Raw genomic sequence first — 21533 nt, forward strand, 5'->3', positions numbered from 1 at the left:
GGGGGGGGTTGCGCTCGGTCGTGGGGCAGCACAAGAGGAGCCGGCGCGATTCTTTTAGTTGACTGCCTGCACTGGTGCTGACGTCATGGCCGCCGGTCGTCTCGAGGTGGCCGCACTCCTCCCGTAATTATGGCGTCTCGAAATGACTACAGTGTCCTTAGAAGTAGTGCAAAACAAAACAACAACAACAAATGTATATGAATCATGACAGGAAATAATTATCAGTCTGGGGGGGAAACGATGTCAAGGCACGGGGCGCCCTCGCGTGGCCCGTCGGTGTACGACAGCTTTAAAAATGGCTCCCTAGCAACTAAACATACACAAGTGAGGAGGACGATCAAAGTTTTGTTGGATAAAGAAAGGTACGCAACTGCCATGCGGTTCTTCTTGGAGAACGTAATTGTGTTGTTTTAGATCAAGTACTGTGGTAGTTTTCTATTTATCGCGTTTCTGGTAACTTTTGAAATGACGCTACTGGATAAGCCGAAAGGAAAAGAAGAGTAAAAAAAAAAAAAAAGTGCTGATAGTTTTTGCAGTGATAAGCCGTCAGAGGCGGCAGGGCGTGTACCTACATTTAAGGCACAAATGCTTATATTTGTGATATGAAATGATATGAACTTAATATGATATATGATATGAACTTAATATTGCCTTTTTTTTTTCAAGCACGTTTTAGCATCTCTGTGCTTCTGTGCCAATCTAAGCAAGGCTTTCAGAGTCAGTTCTGTATTAGCAATGAGACCAAGGAGAAGCTACCTGCAGCATCCTCTGATTGGTTGGTCAGGGGAAACATCTGGAGCAATCGTGCAACAATGCATTTGTACATTTAATTATTTTAATTAAGGAAATCCCCCACCACCACCTAATCAAAACAGTTTTGTGGTTAATATTGCATTTGTGGAGTAACAAATTTCGTCAATCGCCATCTATCTCTGGAGACCACCATTTCAGACAATATCATCCTTGCCCTGCAAATGTGTACATCTCATGACTAAACCTTATAGTTTTACTTTTCAAAACATTTGTAGGTTTAATTCACCTTTGATAATCTTTGCTTGCTTATTTTATGTAAACATTTTGTTCGTCGTGTAAGTTGATCAGTATTGCTTGTTGGACTGTTTCCGATGTACAGTACATGACAATTGTTATATTGCATTTTTGTATATTGGTGTGTTCTCGAGTTGTAATGTGATCCTGTTGAATGCCATTTGTGGTTTTGGCTTTCCGCTTCATGGCTGAATCACGTTAAAGCCTGTGTTGCTTTCTTTCAATAAGGGTTGTGGGTTCGATCCCCATTAGGGACCTCACATTTTGGACCTGGGGCTTACCCCGACTTCATGAATTATCACATTACGATTTTGAAACCATCAGTATGATACTAAAATGTAAGTGCAGAGGTCAGTATCAATGTTCATTAAATTGCACAACAAAGAAATTAAAATGTGCATATTTTAATTTATTCATAATCACCAGGTGTGCAGTTCTAAAGACTGATCGGGAAAATTATATAACACCCACAGCCAAGAAAATGCTTTAAAAAGAATAAGGCAATTTCACGAAACCAACATGAGTTCTCAGGTTGAAAATGCAGCCCAATGCTTCTAATAGTGTTGAAGTCATAGTACTTTTTTGAGAAAAAAAAAAAACCTTCTCTAATGATAATAGACCTATTTTTGCAAAAGATATGATGGCCTCTTGATCTTTGGGCCGTAGTTTGACTTGTTGTTGCGGCACCTCCGTCGATGTCGTCTCGAGCTTGTTCGAATGGACTTAATGTTGTGGCCCTTGAGTCCACGTGATATCTGTCAAACAATCGGCACGAAATTCCCCCCTCGTGTAAGCGATTATTATACTGCTTATCTCGCCCTACGCTCCTCACCCGTCCCGCGGTGAGATTCATTGTGACGTAACTTCAAATGCTGCAACGATGACGCAATGCCAATTGCTTTTTTGTTGCCGTGGTAACCGTGAGCGCGTTTCACTGGCGTGTCGGCACGTTTTGCTTGTGACGCCTGCGTGAATTCGTCCACTTAAAATAAGCCGGCGGAACGGGCCCGGCCACGGGATGAGGCGATCGAAGTGGACTCACGTATTTGTTAATTGGGGACGATGTGTTGGCAAATCGAGACAGCCGACAGCGACCATCTTTTTTTATGATGTTTGACGCCATACGGTAAAAGTAAAGTGATAGAATGTGATCGTTTGTGTTGGTTGCAATCACTACTGTTGGAATTAACAGAGACTTTTAGTAAAATGAGCTACTTTTATAAAATATACAAACTATTTTATTTTTAATAATATTATATTAGAATAGATGAGTTCATTAGGTAGGATGTCTTATGAAGTATACCCACAACTGAATTGTAGCGGAGTCATTGATTTGGGATGTTGGTATGAAATGCCATACAGCAGATGTCATGTTTGGATTGGAATTGTTTTGTGTTGTGATATACTAACTTATGAACTTGCATAATTTTTTTTTTTAAACTTTGCATTATCAGATGCAGTCTGGGCAGAAAGGCGCGCGACGAAATAATGAAAAGCCTTGCAGGGATGAGGATGTGGTCAGAGAGCTGGTAAGTATGAGAAAGTACTGTTTCAAAATGCTGTAGCGCATATGAGCCATTCTAAATGCATGTACATAATCTAATGTGATACGAGTCAACAGTCATTCCTAACAGGGTACTGTAGTCTGCCACAGGAAATTGTCCACTTTCACTTGATTTGTGGCAAAATTATTAATTACAAAATATTGCCGTTGATGGTGTAGTCCACGGGTGTCAAACTCAAGGCCCGGGGCCAGATCTGGCGCGCCGCATTATTTTATGTAGCCCACAGTGGAAAATCATGTGTATCAATTTCCATGATTTTTTGTTTAAATCTGTACCAAAATTTCAAATGGTCATATCATAAATGATAGCATTGAGCTATTACAAGCATTTTTGTATTAGCAAACAACAACAACTGGAAAAACCCATTACCCTTGATTTCTGATTCCAAAACTAGTTCATAAATTTCAAGTGTAAATATGATGAGGTGATTAAAGAGTTTTATCATTTCACAGCCATGACGGCCCTTTGAGGGAAACCGTAAGTACAATGTGGCCCGTGACAAAAATGAGTTTGACACCCCAGGTGTAGTGGAAACGGAAGAATGACTTTCAAATTTTGTTCGTCCATCTAATCCAGTGATGCACTATTTGGCAAAAAGTTCAATGAATCTGCGTATGTGCAATATTGACCTGTTGCCATTCGATTCACATGAAGTATGTAAGTTTATTTTTAAGGGAACTGGGACGAGATCATCATTATTTGCGTGTTCAGAATTTGCGCGTCATTTTTGTTCAGTGATATGCCTTGAGATGTTTCAAAAGCAAAATGGATGCCTTCATTCAATAAAGGTAAGGAAAGAGATCGGAAGTGGTATCCATGCAAGTTTGATCTCTTTTTAGTATATCATGTGCAAGATGACTCCATTTTTTTCCATGACTGTTGGCTTCAACTGTGATATTGAATTGTGCAGGTGTCCTTGATATTGTGGCCATTCCTCAACAGTGCATGGCCAACGGGCTCTGCTACGATGACCTCGCCCGAGAGGGGCCCAGGGTCACCTCCCTGGAGGTCATCTTGAGTGGTTTTCCCCGGATGGTGGGCCTTTCCTTCTTCCCAAAGCTCCGGCAGCTTCAAATCGTGGGCCAGGCCGTGAAACGCATTGAGGGACTGGAAAGCTGTCCCTTACTTCAAGAGCTCTGGGTCGTTGAGTGCAAGCTGACTGTAAGGGTCTTTCTTCTACTTGTAAAACTTGTCTCCCCCCCCTTCGTAATGTGGCGCTGCATCGTTATCCTTGTTGTCCTTTTTTTTTTTTTTTTCAGAAAATATCTGGACTGCACCATTGTCCCGAGCTGAACAAACTCTTCTTGTATGATAATAAAATCAGTGAAATCAAGAATTTAAAATTCCTCGTCAGCATCCAAGTCCTGTGGCTCAACAATAATCACATATCTCAGATACAGGTGTGTAGAACTTCTAATATTCATCCGGATTGTTTTTTAATCGCGTTTTTCGTTCTCTTTAAGGGCTTGAACACGCTTAAGAACCTGCAAGAACTCAATCTCGCTAACAATAATATAGAAAAGATCGGTGAGGCGTTTTCTGTCCTTTGCAAAATTGAACTGTTGAGGAAATAGCATAAGTATTTTCATTATTTTTTATTTTTTGGTAATACTTTCAAGGGGGCAGCCTTGTTAACAACGTCAACCTTCACACGTTGAATCTGTCCGGCAACAAGATCAGCTCCTTCAAGGTGAGATGAGAAGTTGATCAAAAGTTATTAAAATTCTTACTCTTGAAAAAAAGACTGTAATGATGTCGACTGCTCGTGTTCTTGGTATGTGCATGTTTAAGATTTTTTTTTTTTTAGAAACTATTTTACTTCTTTGATTGTCAAATGATTTCTGTTTGATGTCAGACTTCTGTGGGAAAAAAATCACCTTGATAGGCTGCATAAGATGTTTTGACAGGTAAACATGCAGAAATGTTGTTTTTAAGATAAAATTTTAAAAAAAGTATTCAAGGTGAAATATATTTGTATAGGACATATTAATTTTTGTTTTGAAAAACGTTTATGCAGGCCAATAATTCACACCTAGGTGAAATTTTGGCTTAAAGGAGAAATCCACTGGTTTGCATTGACAATGTATCCAATAGGTCATGTAATATGTACTCTATTTTGACAATGTAATGTTAAATCCTCTTTCATTTAATATTGTTTTAAGAATATTTTTATTTTCAGGGGTGCTGGCATTTTCGCGAGCCACATGACCTATGTGCGCGGATCTGACGTGTGTTACGTGCCGCAACAAAGGCTCGATTACATGGGACACCATTTTTGCCCAGCGCTGATTTCTCGGCTTTATCCTCATCTGATGAAGAAATAGCAATATAGGTTGATCGGGTAGACGGAGGAATACTTCCATACACTGCTGTGAATGGACAGCAGTGAGCGGCACAGCTCCGGGGCTCGGGGGAGCCGTGAGCTCGCTCCCCGGCGAGAGAGCTCCAGGGCTCGGGAGGGAGGTCACAGCTCAGTCGCTTGGTTGATCGGGAGCACCGCTCACGGCTGTGTATGGGGTGTATTCATCCGTCTTCCCGGTCAACCGGTAGTGGTAGTTCTTCATCAGATGAGGATAAATCCGAGAAATAAGCGCTGGACATAAATGGTGTCCCATGTAATTGAGCCTTTGTTGCGGCACGGTGCACGTCACATCCGTGCACGCAGGTCATGTGACTTGCAAAAATGGCAGCCCCCCTGAAAATTCATAATTGTTGATAAAAATCTTCTCAAAACACTATTAAATGAGAGAGGATTTAACATCACATTGTCAAAATAGAGTACATATTACATGACCTACTGGATACATTGTTTATGTTAAGTAGATTTCCCCTTTAATGTGAGTTTTTGTTTGTTGACTCTTCTGATTTTGAATATTGAATCAGTGTGGACTGAGAGATTATCAATCATTTTTTACTTTTTGGACATACTGTATAAAATACACACTTGAAACAAAAGCCAATACTGCACCTAAAGGTGACTCAGCAGTAGTTTTAGCAGCCCATTTTTCATTTTTCAATACGACAACACTGTTTTTGTCCATTTGCTTTTTATTTGTGAGTGATAAAATTGTTGTGCTCCATTTTTATTGTGTAGAACCAAAGTGTGTGTGTGTGTGTGTGTGTGTGCGTGTGTTGTGTCATCTCAGGAACTGACCTTTCTGACATGTCTGTCCCAACTCCGAGATCTGGCACTGAGCGACTTCACATCCCCGCCAAACCCCGTGTGTCGCCTGTGTAACTACGCCACACACGTCATGTACCACTTGCCCTTTCTGTTGTTTCTCGACACCTACGACGTCTCGAGCACGCAAATCATCGAAGTAGCTGAGGTACTAAGATGCCCGATTCCATCCAATTTATCTCTAAATTCAAGCTAAATGCTGGCAATGTTTAGCGAATGCTGCCCTAGAGTTGAATGAGTGACAGTGTAAATGATCGTTTTAATTTCAATTAACGATGGCATTTTTTTTTCCCAAGGATTGTGTGCTGCTTATTTACACGCGTGTATTTTAAGGCCTCCAGGGTGACATGCGCTTTCTTTTAGTCTACTGTAATGAAGAAGCTGATGTTTTACAACATGCGCGCACGCACCGCTCGGAGGAATCTGACGGAGACTCTGCTTCAACTTCTCAAGAAGAAAAACGCCTCCATGGAGTCAACGAAGGAAAGCATTTGGTCACTCAATTACACCTTGAAAAACGTAGGTACGCCTCCGGAAACCGCTTCATGGATGCCATAAGACTAGGTTACTGACTTGTAATGCTTGCGTCGCAATCCCCAGCTTGAACGTTCTCTTTGTAAGAAGTCTGCCGACGACGCGTACAATTGCACGAGAGAAGATTTCAGCACGAAAGGTGACGGCTGCGACCCCTCCGCCGAGCAAATACTGAGAAAGATTGAAGTACTACAGCGGAGACTGGCTCTTTGGACCAGGAGGCTGCATGAGTTAGTTTGTGTAGTCATATTTAGAATCAACAAGAAGCCCACCTTTGAACATTTTCTCCTACGCTGTGTAAAACTTGTCATGCTTTTTCTTTCTTCAGAATAGAAAGCTGGCATCAACACAGTCGGTCCCAAGCTGCGCAAATGATGGAGGACACAGTGCACTTCATGTCAACGGAGCTCCACAGTCTTGGAAATATTCGCCTGGAGGAAGGCAGAGCCACAGACCCGTGGTACTCTACCTTTCTGCTGTTCCCGCCATTGCACACACGTGGCCCGCTTTACCGAGCTCGTACATATGTCGTGTCTTGATCAGGTTCATCTCCTGCCGCGACCTCCTGCTCTCTCGCTTTTCTCTCTCGGACTTCATGAGTCACGGTATCACTGGCATCAGGATCAACAGAGTCGTCCGGATCCACAACAGCGGGCTGAGGCTTCGCTTTAAGGACAAGCTTCAGTCTCTGCTGGCCAGGGCGGATTCAGTCAACTTGGCACAGCAAGTTAACCGCCGCTCGATTAAAAGCGGACCTGTTTTCTTTTGCTACACGTGTTGTTTCATGCGAGGATTTCACACAGGAATTATAAGAGGCTGCTTGAGCACTTGTTCAACATTAGCGACTCGCACCAAAACAATGAGGACGTGCTGAGGATCGTGGAGGAAGGCTTCAAATCAGCAAAAGAATATAAGGTGCAGTGCATTTCACTTTTTACGAGGAAATATTCCAGTGAGATTAAAGACAAAATTCTGACAAGAGTTTGTCCTTCAAAGCAGGCCCTGGGAAGAGAAGCAGCAGTGCCTTTATCCAACAGTCTGATTGTGAGCGAGCAGCCAAGAATCGAATATTTACTGCGCCAACCTGAGCAAGCGTGTGCCAGGAAAACAGATACAAACCCTTTCATATCTGGTGAGTGAGTTTGATTCCGAAAGATCGGGCCTGCAAGCAACTACGGGTAAACGCTTGGTGTCCACCCTGTAGGCAGAATTATCGTTTCCAAGGTGTTTCTGGGCCAGAGTGTGCAAATCAGAGAGGGAGAACTGGTCCACAGAAGAACATATCCCCGCGCTTGCTCCGTATATCGCAGTGTGACCACCAAGCATCGAGGTACAAAACATACTTTATATGAGAATACATTTAATTTATTTTAATCGAGCATGGTCTTCATTGTCTAGATGGAGTATACACAAGCATTCCCAAAGGAAGGCAGTGGTTCGTCTTTGACAATGACCTCGTCTTGCCCGAGTACATGATTTGTTTTGAATATCTCACTGGAGTAAGTAGCTGCATTCTCATTCTTTCTTTTTTTTGTTTTGCTGTTTCTGACAGGTCCGGTAATCTGTAGAATGGAGATTCTGTGCATTTTCTCATTAAATAAATCTTCAATCAGGGGTTGGTTTTCTCACTTCAGTTCCCTCTAAGTCAATTTTATCACATTTTGGACTATTATAGGCTTCCAACAATTTGGGGAAAGGTCGTTTTGTGTTCCAGCATCGCAATGCACAAATCCAGGACTGTACAGGCATGCTCAAAACAATTTAATGTGGAAGAAGCGGACCTCAACCAAATCAAACACCTTTGGGATGAACCACAACAAATCATTGCCCTTTAACCTCACAAATGGGCATGAATTCTCACAGCCACCCACTGAGGGAGAGTTGTAGCTGTTAAAGCAGCAAGGGGCAACCAACTAAGTTTTTATCTCCCGGGTGTCCCAATGACTTTGTCCATATGAGTCACCACTGTGTTCTGTTCCTATTGGCTGGAACAGTCGGAAAGTGTTGTCTAGCTACACCAGGGGTGCTCAATGCACCAGTCGATTCCGGGACGGTGTGCCAAAAAAAAACAAACAAACAAAAACACGTCAGCCAATGTTCCCTCTAAACTGCGCGCATGCGCAATTGTGCACCGCCGATGCAGTCTCTTTGCAGATATTCTGCATTGCATGCAAAAAAAAAAAAATCCAATGCAAATTGAAAGTTTAACATACAGCTATTCAGCTTGTGGCATTTTGCAATGTGATTCAATGAGTGAGGGATGACTGGTTGTTACATACAATGGCACAATTCACATACGTACTGTTAAAAATTAAAAGGTTTCTTTTAGGCATCACACGGACCTTTCTCTCACAACGACCGCTGGCCCGCCACACTTTCATTTGTCTAGTTTACCTTACACCCCCCCATCCCCGCTCTTAAAGACGTACACTCATAATTACAAATATTACAGTACTTACGCAGCCTTTCAATGTGTTTTATAATGACAGCGTACACCACCGCTGCTTTAGTTCACAACACAGTCTTGTCAACGTAGAGCAAAGACATGCTGCTTATGTTTACTTTCGATTATAATGGAGAAAGTTAAAGAAATGTTGTTGTTTTAAGATGCAATGACTGTCGGAGTATGTGAATAATCGAAGAAAAAGTGGTTAAACTGGACGAGATTTTCTTTTTTCCCTGAGTGGCAAAGGTCTGGTGTAGAAAGTAGAAAGTGCAGGATGAGATGGTGTGTCATTTTAAAATTCCACCTTTGGCACAGCCTGATCCAGGATGAAAGCACAGACAATACAAAACACAAAAACCTAATTCTGTATTTTAAATATAGGAGGCAACATAAGATTAACCTTAAAATGCTTTGGGAGAATCATCATCATTCTCCTCAACTTCCCCCTGCTGGTAGCTCGCGAGAGGCGGGTTGCTTGAAAAGTAGATCTTGGGGTAAAAAAGTCTGGGCTCCCCTGATCTACACTATTGCAGTTTGTAACCTCGAAATGTCATAACTACAGTAAACATTTGTATGCAAAGCGCTTGTATGCCATGAATATAAAACAATTAAATGAAAAAGGGTGAATGTGGGTATAATTGCCCATGCCTTTTGACGACATTTGTCTGCATGTGCCATTAGTAATCCTCAAAATTTTGTTGTATATTGGGACAGAAGACCCTTGTGCTGTATTTCAGCAACCAGTGATTTCATAAGAAGCTTGAGGGGCATGTTTTCATATGCTTAACTATTGCAGTAAAAATGTGTAGCGGGAAAGCTCACAAGCTCACTAGCTGTTGAAGTTTCTCCCAAATCAAATGGGAAGCACTATTTCAGGATGGACATCACCTGAATTCAGTTGACAATAGTTGCTCATGGTGTGTGCATTTCAAAGGGCAGTGAACAGTATACATCACTAGACGACTGCAAGGATGGCCTTGACCCTCCGACCTTTGACAGCTCACCAGACAAAGAAGCAGTCGACATGGAGCCCGCCATGGGCCCGCAGCCTAAGTTGTTAAATTTGAATGAGGCGGTTCTCCTAAATTTGTCCGGTGCCAGCGTCCTCAATGACATCACTGTAAGATTTCTTTTTCAAATGAACTACAGACCTTCACTCTGTGCTTTTGTTGACCCTCTGATGACTCTTCAGGTGCTGAACCTCTACAACAACAATCTGAGCAGCCTAAAGGAGCTTTCCTCCCTCACGTCTCTTCGCCATCTCACCCTCAGCTTCAACGAGCTCACCAGCCTCGGTGACATCGCTCACATGGTATTGAATCGTGCAACTCACAGTCAAGTGGCGTTTTAATTCTTGAGAGTGAATGTTTTGAACTGCAGTTCACTGAATTGTAATTCTGTCTCCCTGGCCAGCCCAGTCTTGAGTTTTTAGATGCCAGCTTCAATCAGCTTGTGAGCCTTGAAAGTCTGCAGGGGTTAAAAGAGCTCAGATATCTTGACATTAGCTTCAACAAGTTGACCAACATCAGCCAAGATTCCGCTGTGCTCCAAATACACACACCTGACCTGCAAATGCTGGACACACGACACAACCCGTGGAAAAAGGTACGCCCAGTAAGATAACCGTGAGTATAACACAAAGAAGACGACTTTTACATTTGTGTATAGTAAATATTGACTTGTTTCTGTCAGCCAGAGGAAGTCCGGACAACCATACTGAGCTTTGTGACGACTCTCACAAAGCTGGACAACACGCTGGTTACAGAGGAAGAAGTTGCTGATGCTGTTCACAACACTACTAGGACCATTATCAACCAGGTTAATATTTCCGGAGATAAAAATGCTTCAGGCTGACTGAATCCAATGTATGATCGTTTACAACATTTGTAAGAAAGTTTCTGGAAATTGTCCATGAGCTGGGGAATGTGGGAAATAGTCCAAATTTGACGTAATGCCATGATGCATTCTTTTTGTGCTGGCAGGAAATGATTATTGTTTGTTCACATACCAAAAACGAACGCCCCCGTAGTCTCAGCCTGATGTCAACAACTCAGCTCCTCTCTGAACTCATCCCGCCACCCAGCGCCATCAGCCGAGACCTGCAGCCGGGCTGGGCCACCAAGGTCGGCCCCATCGGCCACTGAAATTCTCACTTTTCCCTGATTTCATTCATCAAGTTCACATGGCTGCATTTTGAACAGATAACTTCTCTGAACCTCGACAACCAGAAGATTTGTCAGATGAGCCATCTTGAGGCCCTTGTCAACCTGCGCTGGGCTTCATTTAACAACAATTACATCTGTGAAGTGGAAGGGCTCGACTGCTGCTCTCGTTTGGAAGAGCTCTCCCTCAATAACAACAACATCAGCACATTCAACGGTCAGCCATGCCGTGCGTTTCATGATAAATGATAAACAATACTTCCTACTTCCCAATACTACAGATTGGAATTCTCCAATGTCTTTTCATTCACTAGGTCTCTCAGATCTCCAGAGTTTGAACAAACTCAGCATGGATGGCAATCAGCTGTCCAATCTGGATGCCTCTGTTCTCGAAGAGCTCCACAATTTGACCTTTCTATCAGTGGAGAACAATCTGATCACGTCCCTGGACGGCATCCACAGATGCCGTGCACTAATGGAGCTCTACGCTGGCAACAATCGGATTTCTGTGTCTAGAGATATCTACTATCTGAAGGTGAACTTGTGATTAAAACACCCATACCGCGTACACTAATCAGATTCAATACAAAAACTCTATCATTTAACTTTAGGCATGACAAATGTCATGTCATGATTGGCCTGAACAAAATAATGACAATTATGTTGTTGTTGAGAACAATTTCACAAATATAGACTTTATAGTACAGCATAAAATCAATACTGTATAGACTCTTTTTGTTATCAGAAATGGTTAATAGTCATTAACATTGTCATTTTATGTTTACAAAATGTAATTAAAAGACAAGGATGATAGAGATACTTCATAGTGGGCAGTGTTCCATGAAAACCATGTAATTTATTAAAACTTTTTTTTATTGTTTGTATTTTAGGTCCAAATATTTGACAAAATAAATAAAGTTCTCAATTGAAATACCTTTTGGTCATAATGATGTGGATGATTGATGTATAGAATTTTTTTTTTTAAATCAAAATCAGAATATGCTAAGAACCATTTATTTCTGTCATGAGGTCTTGGAAAGCCTTATCATCCTGGATCTATATGGGAATCCATTATCAGAGAACTTCAAGAACTATCGTATTTATGTGGTGTTCCACCTGCCGTCTCTGAAGGCCCTGGACGGAAGTGCAGTCGTACGTGACAACAAAAAATAAAGGCGGAGAGTGGAGGCGGTGACATATTTTTCATCAAGTACATTGTTCCCCCCCACTCCCCCCCCCCCACCCCAGGATCCAGCTGAATGTGAAAATGCAAAGGCTACGTTTGGAGGACGACTCACGCCGGACTTGGTAGCAGAGAAATTGGGCCATTCAAACTACGCCAGCATCACCTACCTCACGCTGCACTCCTGCTCCATCAGGTGGTCTTTTCTGACCTGCTGCATTTGTAACTACATGGATTTTTGAAAACACGGCTGTTATAAATAATTCCCTCCCCCAACAGGAGTGTGGACCTGTCTCCGACAGACCTGTTCTTTAACCTACACAGTATCAACTTAGACCACAACAACCTCACCTGCTTTTCAGGCCTAATCCACCTTCCCAACATCAAAGTACATGCAAGAACAATGAGACGAATGACGACTTCTTGAATCGAGGCCCAAATGAAAGAAATGTTTTTTCTTTTTCACAGGTTTTGTGTTTAAACTATAATCGCATCGAGTCCATCCTCCCTAGGCAGAAGACATTTCTCACAAACAGACAGATGCTACACAATAAAGTGCACTCCAGTGGCTATGGCCAACAGAGTTTATGCAAAGGGAGCAGGTAAGATCTGACTGTGAGGCAGACACGCTAACCACATATGCCCAATAAAAGTGAGAAAGTGTAGAATGTCAAAAATATTAATGTCAAATTCAACAGAGAAAAATGGGGTCAAAATGTTAGGGACCCTCCATCGTTTTGTAATCTCTTTATGGCCTTCAGGGGGCAGCACCTACAAGCAAATGTTTAAGTACTTTACGCGGTCGTGCTCATACTTCAGTTGAATATGATAAACTTTAACTGTTTTTTTTTTTTCTTAAAAAAAAGATGAGTTTTTGGCGTCACGGTGGCTCAGCTGGTAAAGCGTTGGCATCACAGTTCTGAGTTCCCAGGTTCAGTCCTGGACTCACCTGTGTGGAGTTTGTATCTTCTCCCCGTGCCTGCGAGGGTTTCCTCCGGGCACTCTGGTTTCTTCCCACATCCCAAAAACCTGCAACATTAATTGGACACTCTAAATTGCCCCTAGGTGGGATTGTGAATGTGACTGTTTGTCTCTATGTGGCCTGCGATTGGCTGGCAACCAGTTCAGGGTGTACCTTGCCTCCTGCTCCTTCGACAGCTGTGATAGGCTCCAGCACTCCCGCGACCCTTGTGAAGATAAGCGGCAAAGAAAAGGGATGGATGGATGGAAGATTAGTTTTTGGAGCAAAACCGCTTTATACAAAGTGCTTGTCACCAGGAAGGGGTTTAACGTGTTTATTTGTGAGAAGGTGTTGTGTAAAAAGTTCAGACATTTTACCTGCTGTGAGGCAATTTCATTCTATTATTTGGTGAAATAATTCAGCAGGCAATGGAGAGGTGTATGTTTAACGCAAACACTTACAAAAGTCTCTTTTGTGCAGGCACCTTGCACCCGCCATCATCCTGGAGCCTCTGATGGGCAGCCTGGAGGTGCTGCATTTAAGTTACAATGGCATCTCCAATATGGCCAATCTGGAGCTCAGCAGGCTCACCAATCTCAAAACGCTCTTCCTTCAAGGTGGGTACCAGTGTACCGACTCCCTGCCTGTGAAAAGGTAAACTTTGAAGCACGAAAGTCAAAGCCAGGTGCATAGTGAGGCAAGAACAAAGGAGCCGTGGTGACTTTCTTTCCAACAGCTTTTGATCGACTTTCATCGAGAAGCGCTCCGTCAGGCTGATTGGGGCCACCATGGCCACTTTGCCTGTGCACCGTACACTCAAATTGCTTGGAGTTATTCAGTACTTTGTTTTTATACGCTTTGCATGCATGTATTTACTGCAACTGATGTTATATTGTCCTTCTCTAGACAGAAAACTAGTTTAAAGTCAATCAGCAGCACCTCTACTAATTGCCTCAGGACACAGTGAAACAAAAATCAGTTCCACACTCTCACCAGAATTCTTAATGAAGTCATGATTTACTTCTGTCACTTCTCAAAGTGTGGTGTGCATACCACTAGTGGTAGGCGGCCTCCTTTTACTGGCACACATAGAATCACTGAATGAAATCTTCAAACTGTGCATTTATGTTAGAGTCGCTTCAACTTTTTGTTTTTTACATTCAATGTTGCAGATTCATTGAGTGCAATTCAGTTGTATTTAATTTTTCCAAACAATACATGACCATTAACAGTAATAATTTATAACTGTTTACAAACATAGGTAGGGTTTATCATTTTAATTGAACCATTATGTAATTTTGTTTATTATAATTTGAAATGTACATTTTTGGAATTGGCGGCACGGTAGCTTAACTGGTAAAGCGTTGGCCTCACATTTCTGAGGTCCCGGGTTCAATCCCGGCCCCGCCTGTATGGAGTTTGCATGTACTCCGCGTGCCTGTGTGGTTTTTTTTCCGGGCACTCCGGTTTCCTCCCACATCCCAAAAACGTGCAACATTAATTGGACACTCTAAATTGCCCCTAGGTGTGATTGTGAGAGCGGCTGTTTGTCTCTATGTGCCCTGTGATTGGCTGGCAACCAGTTCAGGGTGTACCCTGCCTCCTGCCCATTGACAACTGGGATAGGCTCCAGCACTTCCTGCCCTGCAACACTCATGAGAATAAGCGGTGAAGAAAGTTGATGGATGGATTTTAAGAATTGAACCTCTGCCTTGTTTTTGATGAACACCTCCACTACTATATTTTGATCCATCCATCACTTTTCTGAGCCACTTATCCTCACAAGGGTCACGGGAGTGCTGAGCCCATGCCAGCTATCTTCAGATGAGAAGCAGGGTACGCCCTGACCTGGTTGCCTGCTAATCGTGGGGCACATTGAAACAAACAATCATACGTTCACACCTACGGGCAATTTAGAGTCTGCAATTAACCTACCGTGTGTGTTTTGGGATGTGGGAGGAATCCGGACCACCCAGAGAAAACCCACACAGTCATGGGGAGAACATGCAAACTCCACACAGGAGGGGTTTGAATCCTGGTCCACAGAATTGTGAGGCAAACGTGGTAACCAGTGGTCCACCCTGACGCTCTGTATTATAATATTGGTCGTAATTAAGATACTCAGAGAGAGATGAGACATTTGCATTGGTGGTGAAACACAACACGATGAGTAGCAAAATTTGTGAGTCCCTGCCAAAATGCTGAGCCACAGCAGTACACAAACTCATCTGCAGTGATGTGAAAAAGTGTTCCTGATTTCATATTTTTTTGCATATTTATCACAGTAAAATGTTCCTCATCATCAAATGATCTTAAATATATATACAACATGGCGGCACGGTGGATCAGCTGGTAAAGCATTGGCCTCACATTTCTGAGGACCTGGGTTTGATCCCGGCCCTCCATGTGTGGAGTTTGCATGTTCTCCCCGTGCCTGTGTGGGTTTCCTCCCCCCCCCAAAAAAAAAAAAAACATGCAAAATTAATTGGACACTCTAAATTGCCCCTAGGTGTGATTGTGAGGGCGAATGTTGTCTGTCTCCTTGTGCCCTACGATTGGTTGGCAACCAGTTCTGGGGTGTACCCCGCCTCCTGCTCCTTGACAGCTGGGATAGGCTCCAGCACTCCCCGCGACCATCCTGAGGATAAGTGGTGAAGAAAATGGATGGATATATACAATTCAAGTAAACACATAAATTCATTTTTTAAATGAACATTTTTATTATTAAGGGAGGAGGGGAAAAAAAAACGTTTGGTATCTGGACAAGTGTGAAAAAGTGATTGGCCCCTCAAGCTAATAACTGGTGAGACAACCTGAGCAGCAACAACTGCAATCAAATGTTTGTGCTAACTTGCAATGAGCCTCTTTACAGCGAAGTAGAGGAATTTTGGGTCACTCATCTTTGCAGAATTGTTGTAATTTAGCCACATTGGAGGGCTTTCCAGCCATTGAAAGTCATTCCACAGCAATAAGATTCAGGTCAGGACTCAAGGCCACTTCAAAGGCATTCAGAGGTAGATTCGCAGGTGTGTTTTTGGTCATCGTGCTGCTGCGGAAACCAAGTTTGTTTCAGCTTGAGGTCACAAACTGATGGCCGGGCATTCACCTTCAGGATTTTTTGGTTGAAGGCAGAATTCATGGTTCCATTTATCACAGCAAGTCTTCCAAATCCTTGAACGTCAAAACGGCGTCAGACTGTCACCAACATTATTTTATTTTTATTTGATTTTTTTTTTGTAACACCACAGGCCCTTGAGTACTGTCATTTCAAACCCATGTATGTATTAATCATGCGACGTATTGACAATAAAAGTACCTTATAATCTAGGTGTTAAATTGCCTTGATGCTGAAGTATGTAAGATTCATCCTTGGAAATGGTCTCCAAAACCTGTTCTTCCCTCCTCTTCCAGGGAATGAGATCAGCCAGGTGGAAGGATTGGAGGGTCTCCATCAGCTTAGGGAGTTGGTGTTAGACAGGAACCGAATCAGGGCGCTGTACGAGAACTCTTTCATTTCCCAGAATGTCCTGCTGGAACTGCACCTGACAGAGAATCGCATCCGGGAGCTCAACCATCTCTACCCGCTCATCGAGCTACGCAAGCTTTACCTGGGCATGAACAAGCTTCAGGTATGATTTCGCCTTCCGCTCAGTCTACATGTTAATGCGAGTGTTGATTATTTTTTTGTCTGTCTCTGTACCGTATATGCCCTTTGAATGCCTTGCAACCAGTCCATGGTGTCTCCACATTTTTCGGCTGAAGTCAGGTGATTTTGGCTTCATCCCCTCTGCAACCCTGAGCAGGTCAAGCTGGATAAAAAAATAAAAAAAATGGATGGATGGATGTGGATGCTGAAACTTTATTTTGACCTGTTTTTGCATTGAACCACTTATGTGACTGAGAATTCTGGCACTGGGGAGATTTTGATTAACTGTTAATGATTGGTTGATATGGACAAGGGGGCGAATAGAATGCAGTTTTTTTTCTGCGTAATGCCCAGTTGTACGTAAAGCATAGTAATCATGACTCATTATCCCCCACGGCGCAATGTGAGGGTGAGCATTAAAGGGGCTCCAGTGTGATTGAAGGTCAGGACAGTGTGTAAGAAGACAGAGGGGACAATCAGTCAAACGTGTAATCAGCTTCTCAGCCTGCATCTCCCTCTCACCGAGGGGCAGTGATTTGCACACTTTACTCTGCCAATGCCTATTACTTTCATGTATTCAATTAAGACGTAAAGTGCGGCAGTTGTTCCGGCGCACGAGTCCGGTCGTGAGGGCGTCTCTGAATTCCAGCCGAGCCCAACCACCAACCGAGCAAACCGCGGAAAACCTCCCCCTCCCTTCCCATTGCTCTGTTGCGTGCCCAAAACTCTCATGCGATTAAACATTTAATCTCTGCCATCATTTGCTTCTATGATGCTTGGACTAAAAATTCTGAGCGGTTTCAGCGCCAATACATATGTCTTTATTATCCCAAACACATCCGGCTGTATTCAGAAGGCGGTGGATGAACACATTGTCTGCAAGAATAAAACTCACACACAACGTAATCTTTTTTTTTTCTTCCCCCACATTTGTAGGACATCTCAGAGCTTGATAAACTTGATGTTCTTCCCTCGCTGACGGAACTTTCCGTTGTTGGCAATCCGGTGAGTTTGAAGTACTAATCACTTGGGCAGTTTATTGAGTACACGAGCAGATTTGGAACACTATAGTCATACACGGTGGATGACTGGTTAGAGTGTCTGCCTCTCAGGTCCGGGGTTCAAATCCTGGCCCTACCTGTGTGGAGCTCATCTGTGTCTGTGTGGGTTTACTCCGGGGACTCCATTTTCTTCCCACATCACCAAAAAAACATGCATACTAGGTCAAGTGAAGACTCTAAATTGCCCGTAGGTGTGACTCTCATGCAACACATTTACCTTTTTTCCTTCCTCTTTGAGTCAGTTGTGGCATGTCAAAATTTGCTTTTACGCATGGTGTGTTTTTTAATTGACTTTGCGTTTTTAGCAAAATTCAACACACAGAATCCCTTTTCATTGTTAGTGGCAGATGTAAACACTAACACTATTTCATTTTTAACATGAAACTTAGTTTGTACATATCTTGTTAAAATTGGAGATCATCTGAATGATTATTCGCATCACTATTGGAATGCAAAATGAATTTAATTATTTTGGGAAAGCCTTTATTTGTAAACTTTATTGAGCCCAGGCACCCATTAAACGTCACTTTTATTAATCCCCCTGTTATGCCATCCCTCACAATTGACTCTTTCCACATTGTAGCAGTGAAAATTCTTTCCCAGGTAAACAACATGATCAAAAGCGTGTTTTCAAGCTCACTCTCCGACAGTGACGATCCACAACAGCGACTCAGTGTTGCTCTGCGCTTCCAAATTAAGCGATTACACGATGGGCCGTCTGCTGTGGCTCAAACTGGCCGGCATTGCAGACAAATCCGTTGACCAAATGGCGAGTGCTGTTGGCCCACTTGCATCACCCATCTGGAGCTCGTGGATCAGGCATGAGCAGATCACGTACGTTCTGTGGCCCCACGGATGACGGGGGAAGCCGCGGGGCCGCGCTCAGCTGTGGTAGCCTCGCCCCCTCTGGATCCCATACCCTCTTCTCTTCCCATAGGCGGTTAATCCTGCCAAGGGGTAGAGGCCACCAACAACCCTTGAGACGATACCTCCTGCTGTTGACCACATGAGATCGCTGCTTTGCCCGTGCTGCCGTGCCAAAATCTGTCCCCTCGCTTCTGGACGTTCACTGGCACTCACTCAGAGTTCAAATGCAGCAGTGGCCTGCAGGAATATAAAGTTTATGCTTGTACAAGCAGGACATTTTGCCTCTCAGCATAGCATCATAAATCACATTAGACCCCTGCATGTTTGTGATTCGGCACCTGTGGATTCACCTATCCACTGTTTTTTCTTTTTTTCCAATATTTGAAATGTTGTTTTTCTTTTCTTTTTTTTTTTCCTTGTTCGGATGGGGGGGAAGGGAGAACCAACCCCAAAACGCTTACTGGCAGTTTTTTCCCACTTATACAATTACATTTTAAAAAAAAGCAATTATAATGGGAATAAAGTATCTGGGCCAGACCGCAGATTTCCTCTATTCGTTGTCTGGCCCGTGGTCATTGTCACCGATGACTGGCGGGAGCCCCACAGCACGTTCCAAAAGACAGTTTGGAGTCATTTCTTACTGGCTGCTTTGTGACTTCTTCCTTTCAGGTGGCTCGCAACTCTCTTCACAGGCCTGCAGTGATGCGCAGCCTTTCTCAGTTGCAGGTGCTGGATGGCATGACCGTTACCATGGAGGAGAGAACCAGAGCTGAAATTACAGACGCAACAGTGAGGACTGCACATGTCACGAATAAGTGCATAGACGCACCCGCACACATTTGTACACGTGATCAATGACTTTCGTGCCCTTTTCGCATCAGTCTGAATTCAATTTAAATTCAAAAGCTCTTCATTTGTCATCTCACATTTCACTGACAGTCCAGAATCTTTCTATGGCAATCTTAGCCTTGGGAAGTTGGAAAACGTTTGCAATAGATGGCATTTAACAACGACAATAACAAATACATAACAGGTGGTAACTGTAAGGGCTGCTGTTATTCACACTCCAGCAATAAATTGTTAACTGCAGGGCCGATTGAAACTCCGTTGCTAACCACGACAGCGGTATAGACGCACATAAGTAGTCCCTCAAATTCATTTAAGTGTACAGTATAGATTTACAGCATCTTACAACCCATTTCCACGCACAGATGAGCAGACAAAATGTACTCATATGTGAGATGGCATCTCGTCACGTCACGAGCTTTACACTTAGTTACATGTATTAAGTGTTGTTGTTTTGACTATAACGATGCTGAACAGAAATGATGCTCTGTTGTATCCTATTTTCAGTACACCCAATTCAATTCTCGTAAATCCACAAATATTCTATTAAAGTCCATAATTTTGCCATTCTAATTGGACTTTTCGTACATGAATTAGTCCAGCATCACACACACACACACACACACACACACACACCACACACACACACACACACACACACAAAGCACAGATCAAACTCTCTCCATCTTAGCGAATGGCTGTCCATGTAATGAGTGGAGTGGCTTGTGCAGTAATTCTCCCGTAGCCCTGAATTAAAAGCAGCCTAAGCGTGCTGGCATCATCCTGCTGATTAGATGAAATGTGCCCGGCCCATAATGCACCAGTGGATTTACTCCCTATTAGCCAGGTCAACGCGACCCCTCTGCCCGCTAATCGGACATGTTGAAAATGAGAGAGACGGGATCCTGGGTTCTCTCATTAGGGCAACCCCCTACCCCCACCTCCCCCCTTAAATGCCATCTGAGTTTCTCCTGCATTTGCTTTCATTTTAATTTCACCATTGCCACTAATGAGTAGTAATGACTGTCCCCCACCCCTTAGGATTCTCTAATATGTGGAACAACAAGCAATCTAATCACCAATCCTGTGCCCAGAGTGTGGATGAAGTGGACACACCATGGGGACAATAGTGAAGAAACACAAGCAGTTAGGTTTCATAGAAAGCCCCTTATCTTTGACGGAGCCCCTCATGTCGGACTCTCTGCTTGTATGCGTTTAGAATTTCCGTTTAGCCCGCCGGCCTGATTCGTACAGTATTTAATATTTCTTTCAAGCAATGTGAGGAGTGTTGCGGAGTGGCTGGCCTTGAAACGAACCTGCCTGGACTGATGACCTACATGCCTGTCAAAGGAATGTGCATGACCGGACTGCAGAGCCTCATTCACGGACACGATGTGCTCCCAAGTAATAAGGATGAACCTCAAGTTCAGTACAATACCAAGAGTGAGTCCCAGCTCTTTTTTCCCCCTTCCTCCATAATAATTAACTTTATATGAGATTTTAAGGTTTTGGTGCAATGAATGTGACACAATGTTTTTCCCGATCACAGACAAGAAGTCCACGGAGCGAAATCCTTCAAACTTACAAGCCGAGGTGACCTCCAAACAGTCCCGAAAAGCAAAAATAAACTTGATAGCGTCGTGTCCTCTTCCCCATGGGAAATGAGAACAACACTTTTAAAGTACAAGAACAAATTACCAACTTGGTTAAATTCTCCATTTTTTAAAAAAAATATTGGGACTAAATCTTTTTTTTAGTAGATGGAAACTCAGCAGAGTTCTCATGAGTTTCCCTTGATATATCACCGCAATGAATGAATGTGAAATAAACGACGATGTGATCAAGGGGTGAAGTTTAAGTTTTATTTCAGAAGTTTCACGTAACCTCATCAGTGTACCTCCAGTTAGAAGTACAAGAAGAATAGAAGTTGTAGTGAATAACAGGTATCAAGTTGCCTTTTTGCAGTTTGTCTGGAGATTAAAATTTGAAGTCTGCGGAGCTCTCAATGTGAGTAAGGCTGAAAAAAATAAAGCA

The 21533-nt window shown here is 43.0% G+C and overlaps 1 protein-coding gene across 2 annotated transcripts; it reads left to right on the plus strand.

Moving 5' to 3' along the window:
* lrrc9 (leucine rich repeat containing 9) lies at window positions 1-21297 on the plus strand. Of its 2 annotated transcripts, XM_061844040.1 has the most exons (33): window positions 1-362; window positions 2502-2576; window positions 3555-3773; window positions 3872-4012; window positions 4076-4139; window positions 4232-4302; window positions 5759-5941; window positions 6157-6312; window positions 6394-6557; window positions 6656-6787; window positions 6871-7050; window positions 7131-7242; window positions 7327-7459; window positions 7532-7657; window positions 7726-7826; window positions 9708-9893; window positions 9966-10085; window positions 10187-10378; window positions 10466-10591; window positions 10756-10896; window positions 10975-11152; window positions 11250-11470; window positions 11965-12087; window positions 12184-12314; window positions 12398-12506; window positions 12587-12720; window positions 13560-13696; window positions 16491-16708; window positions 17662-17730; window positions 19323-19442; window positions 20541-20645; window positions 20774-20942; window positions 21049-21297. In XM_061844040.1, exons 2-33 carry the CDS (start codon window positions 2502-2504, stop codon window positions 21162-21164), a joined length of 4452 nt encoding a protein of 1483 aa, XP_061700024.1. In that variant the 5' UTR covers window positions 1-362; the 3' UTR covers window positions 21165-21297. The 2 variants fall into 2 exon arrangements, with proteins under 2 accessions (XP_061700024.1, XP_061700025.1); XM_061844041.1 differs by lacking the exon at window positions 20541-20645.
* The last annotated feature ends 236 nt before the right edge of the window (window positions 21298-21533 follow it).

The sequence above is a fragment of the Syngnathoides biaculeatus genome, chromosome 15, assembly GCF_019802595.1.
Source record: "Syngnathoides biaculeatus isolate LvHL_M chromosome 15, ASM1980259v1, whole genome shotgun sequence".
Taxonomy (NCBI): domain Eukaryota; kingdom Metazoa; phylum Chordata; class Actinopteri; order Syngnathiformes; family Syngnathidae; genus Syngnathoides; species Syngnathoides biaculeatus.